The sequence below is a fragment of the Mycteria americana genome, chromosome 6 (assembly GCF_035582795.1).
Source record: "Mycteria americana isolate JAX WOST 10 ecotype Jacksonville Zoo and Gardens chromosome 6, USCA_MyAme_1.0, whole genome shotgun sequence".
Lineage (NCBI taxonomy): Eukaryota > Metazoa > Chordata > Aves > Ciconiiformes > Ciconiidae > Mycteria > Mycteria americana.
The window spans coordinates 37,925,977-37,930,980 of NC_134370.1; the positions used below are offsets into that span (position 1 = coordinate 37,925,977).

A 5,004-nucleotide genomic window follows, 5' to 3' on the forward strand; every position below is an offset into this window, starting at 1 on the left:
CGAGGCTTTCCTTTCTTCTCCTTTCTTTTTTTTAAACATTTTCCTTTTTTGCGCCCCTTCCCCTCTCCCTCTTGTAGGAAGAGGAGGGAGGGGGGAGGAAGGGAGAAATATTGTTTGAATTCACAAAGGGGGGCATCTGGTGCACCTTGCGCCTGGCATCTGTGCTCCTTGTGTCCCGAGCAGCGCGCTCGCACCGGGGCGAGGGGCAGGAGGGGCAGGCGTGCATCTGTTGGGCGCCACAATAAAGTCGCAAAACAGAGGCGCGGAGCGGCCCAGCCGCGCTGCCCTCTCAAAGGGGGACGCGGGGCTGCGGCTCCCAGGTATTATGCGCCGGGTAGGTAGGGCCGGGGCAGCAGCTGCTCCGGCTCTGAAGGGCTGCGCTCCGCCGAGCCGCTCGACATATGGCACGGCAAATCACGGTACCTTCTGAGCAGCCCCGGCCGGGGGGAGCGGGGGAAGGAAGGGGCGGCCCCGCCGCAGGTGTCTCCGCCGTGCGCCCCTCGCCGCCGCCGCGGCCCCGCGGGGAAGAGGCGCGGGCGCGCACCGGCGGCCCGGGGCGGGCGGAGGGCGCGGAGCGGCCGGCGGCCCCCCGGCCCTGGGGGAGAGGGGTCGGGAGCGGGCCCGGCCTTATCTGCCCTCCCCTCTCCCGAGCAAACAGCCCCCGACGGGCAGGCGGGCTGCGGCCGGGCCCCGGCTCGCAAAACGTCCCCGACGCCTGGCAGGCGAGAGATGCGCCGGGGCCGGGCTGGTTACCATATGTTTTCAATAAAATAAGACAAATAGGGCCGGGAGATAGGGATTGCAGTAAACCTGTTATAAAGCAGCATAAACCAGGCCAATGTAAACGGCAGAAGGGCCCCTCCTGGAAGGGCCGTTGGGTGCCAGCTCCGTGCCGGGGCGGCCCGGCCAGGTGTGAGCGGGAGCCCGCCGCGGTGCCCCCGGCGATTTTTATCACGTTTGTGGTAATATGGTGCTTGTTATGCTAACTATGAGTAAACATACCCGGCCGGGCTTTGTGGCGACGGGAGGGAGTTATCGGAAAGTGGCAGTGGGAAGGTGATTTAACAATAAAGTTGTCTTGTTTGCCAGCAGGTGATGTCTGCCCCCAGCCCCATGATTAATGCTTCCCAAAGCACTCCACTTTACAATCTCTTGTAATTATTTATTAAACGAAATCTATTTATTATTATTTTAGCAAACAGCGGTACCAGGTGGGGCTTTCTTTTCCTCTTCAGCTTTTGTTTGAAGGACGTTTGAAGTGGGCAGTCTGAGGCTTGGAAACTCGCTCGCCAGATTTTTTTGTCATCCAATTGCACAGGCACAAAAAAAACCCCGCCGGGCCCTTCCTATTCATCCTCCCCTGCCCTCCGAGCCGCCCCTCTAGAAGGGGCGCCCGAGCCGCCGCAGTGGCCGGCCCCCCTCGGCCCCGCTACCCCGCCCTCCGAGCGCCGCCGCCGCGGGGGAGCGGGGCTGCCCGCCCGCCGCGCCGCGCCCCTGGAGAGGCAGCGCGCACCGCCCCGCCCCGCACCGCCCCGCACCGGCCGCGGCCGCCCCGCGGGGCCGGGGACCGGGCCGGGCCGGGGGAGCCGCCCCCGCCGCGCCGCGGCCCGGGCGGGCCGGTCTGGCCGCTCCCGGCGCCGGTATCCCCGGCCGGCGTCCGCCGCGCCGCTTTGGTGAAGGAGCGGGGGGCTCCCGCCCCGCAGGGGCTGCGTCCTCCCGGCGGCCCTGCCCGGACCCCCGGGGGCGCCAGGCCGTGCAGAGGGGGCCCGACCCCGCCGCCCCCGGTCTCCCGCCCTCCGCCGGGGAAAGGTGCCCCGGGCCCGGGCCAGTCCCCGCCGCCCGCCGCAGCCGGTGCGCAAAAGTCCCCGGCACATTTTGCGCACCGAGCCCCGGCGGCGGAGCAGTCCTCCCCGGGCCCGGCGCCGGGCTGGCGGGGCGGGGGTGGCCGGGGGCTGCGGGGGGGGGGGGCTTCCCCCGCGGGACCCAGCCCCCATTTCCCCGGGGGGAGCAAAAACGCGGCGCGAGGGGGCAGGAGAACGGCGTGTGTCCCCCCCCGGTGCCGGCGCTCGCCGCCCGCAGGGCAGCGCCCGCAGCTCTGCCAGTCGGTGCCCGGGGGGCGCGGGGCTGTCCCTGGCGCTGCGGGGGCGAGGAAAGGGGCCGCGGGAGGCGGCGGAGTCCCCTCGCTCCCCCTCGGGGGCGGAGGGGGGTTCCCGGGAGCGCCCCGCAGCGCCGGGGCGGCGGGAGGTGGTTGTGGCTTTGCCGAGGGGAGCGGGGCCGGGGGGATCCCCCAGGGCTGGCACCGGGGGGGGGGATCCCGCCGAACCCGGCGGTGCGTCCCCGGGCACCGCGGGGCGCGGGGCCCGGCGCTGACCCGCTTTGCGCAGCCGGGTCCTCGGGAGCCCCCTGTCACCGCCGGGGCCCTGGGCCGGGGCCGCCCGCCCCGGCCCCCGCCGCAGCCCCCCGCCAAGCCCCAGCGTGCGCGGCCGCCCCGGCCGAGGTGCAGCCCTCCCGCTCGGGGTCGGCGGCTCGGCCCGGGGGTCCCGTCCCGGGGGAGGGCGGGCCGGGGGGAGAGGAGGTGGGCGGGGGCGGGGGGTCCCGGCGCGGCGCGGCGTGGGAGCCGGCGGGGTCTCGCGTGGCGGGGCCGGGGCGGCGGGCGGTGCCGGGCCCGGCACGCTCCCGCCGGGCTGATAAGATAAAAGCGTGCCAAGGGGTGGGTGCGGGCGGGGGGGCGCACACGCCGCCCGGCCGGGAAATCCCCATTGTCTGCCAGCCCTATATATATAGGGGCTTAACGGCAGTCGTGTGCCGGCCGCGCAACCTTTCCTGCCCGCACTCGAGGGAAAGCGGGGAGGGGGGAGCGGCGGGGGGCGCGGAGCGAGAGCCGCTCTCCTGCCCCGCAGCCTCGCCCGGGCTCAGCAGGTACAGCCGCGGGGGAGAGGGCTCCCCTGGGCCGGCCGCAGCGCCGCTCCCCGCCGGCTAACGCGGGCTCGGCTTTGCAGGATGGCCCCGCAGAGCGACCGCTCGCCGGGCGAAGGGCAGCCCTATTTCGGCGGCGCCGAGGACGGCCCCTCCGCGGCCGGCGGCGGCTCCGCGGGCAGCCGGGGGCCCTCGCCGGGCCGCACCGCCCTGGCCCCGCGGGAGGCGGCGGCCCGCAGGAAGGGGAAGGCGCGGCGGGGCCGCAGCAAGGCGCGGAGCGAGGGGCTGCTCAGCAAGCAGAAGAGGAGCCGGCGCATGAAGGCCAACGACCGGGAGAGGAACCGCATGCACCACCTCAACTCCGCCCTGGACGCGCTCCGCAGCGTCCTGCCCACCTTCCCCGACGACGCCAAGCTCACCAAGATCGAGACGCTCCGCTTCGCCCACAACTACATCTGGGCGCTCACCCAGAGCCTCCGCCTGGCCGAGCAGGGCCTGCCCGAGCCCCCCCCGCCGCCGCCCCCCGCCGCCGCCACCGCCTCCCCCGGGCCCTGGGACTCGCCCTGCCCCGCCGCCCCGCCGCCCGCCGCCCTGCGCCGCGGCCCCGCCGCCTTCCCCGCCTTCCTCTGAGCCCGCCGCCCGGCTGCTTTCCCCCCGCTTTTGGCCTTCAGATAGCCGACGGGGCGGAGGGGGGGCTCCCCGCGCTGCGCGCCGGGGGGCGGCGGGCACCCCGCTCTCCCCGCCCCGTCCCGCTTGGCCGAAGCGCGGCGGGAGCGGGCGGACAAAAACAAATAACGGTTTTGTACTCGGAAACGGTAAATTATATTAATTTGTCGCTATCGGTATTTATTGATTATATTTCGTAACAAATATATATTTTGTATATAAGAATGTTTTTGGCAGCGGTGGTCTGGCTGTTCGTACCGGGGAGGGGACCCGCGGCCGTATTTCGGTTTTTTTCGAAGAAGAAGAGGAGAATAAAGTGTGTCGCGGTCAGACCTGTGCAACGCCGTCTTTTTTCCACTGAGGGCTCCCCGGGGATTTCAAAATCGCGCGCAGCCCGCGCCGGGGAGAGCAGTGCGGGCCCTGCGGGGGCTTGCGCGGGGCCCCAGGCGGTGTGCCCGGTGCGGGGACGGTGCGCCCGGCGCGGGGGCGCTCCCCTGCGCGGGGAGGAGCGGCGATGGAGAGCGGCGCAGCCGGGTCCTGCGCCTGTGCGCACGCCGGCGTGTGCCCGTCGGGGCCCACGCACGCATTTGACCGGCATCTCTTTGCAGACGCCCTTTCCCGTAGGGCTGCGGCCGGCCCGTGGGATACCCCGTCCCGCCGGACAGCCGCCCCGCTCTGCCCGCCGCAGCCCGGCAAGGTGCGCCCGGCTGCAGCCCTCCCCACGCAGGCGGATTTTCAGCGCCCGGCTCGGCCCTGGGGCTATTTCGGGGATGTCCCCGGGGCACAGTGCTCCAGCTCCCGAGGCGGTGCGGGTCCTCGGGGCAGCGTTGCCCCAGCCCGACCCCATCCTCCCCGGGGGAGGGTTTAGCCGGGGCAGGCGCGGGGTTCGGGGGGCAGTGGCCGCATTCGGTCCCTGCAGCCCTGAGCGGGGGGCTGGAGCGGAGAGGGGGGAGCGTCAGGCCGGTTAAAAACGCAGGAGGTGGGAAACGCAACACCTCCCACGGCACGGCAAGAAGAGAAGCGAAGCCGCACGAATCCCGCGAGCCCTCCCCGGCCCTCTCCTCCCAGGGACTCAATTTGTAGCTGGTAGATTTACGGCCGGGCCGCCTCCCCTCTCCGCGCTGCCCCAGCGGGGCGGCAGTCGCTAGACAAAGCGGCCCGCGAGGCCAAAAGCCCATTGTGATGCTAATTGTTCTCAGCTGAGCCCGTTTGCCCGCGGCAAAGAGACGCTATTGAGGCAATTTGTAGAACAAAAGAAATTTGGTTACTGGAAACAAAGACGCACGCACAAACACCCCCCCAACAGCCCCCTCCCGCACCGCAACAAAAGAGGCGAGAGTGAAACCTGACCGGGTACGGGATGGCCTTGTCCCGCCGCCCCCCCCGCCCCGCCGACGGGGGGGCATCCCCCTCCCCCCCCCC

The 5,004-nt window shown here is 71.6% G+C and overlaps 1 protein-coding gene across 1 annotated transcript; it reads left to right on the plus strand.

The window, feature by feature from the left end:
• Positions 1–3,000: 3,000 nt before the first annotated feature.
• On the plus strand, positions 3,001–3,546 carry NEUROG3 (neurogenin 3). The gene has a single exon (XM_075504140.1). It carries the CDS (start codon positions 3,001–3,003, stop codon positions 3,544–3,546), a length of 546 nt encoding a protein of 181 aa, XP_075360255.1.
• Positions 3,547–5,004: the final 1,458 nt, after the last annotated feature.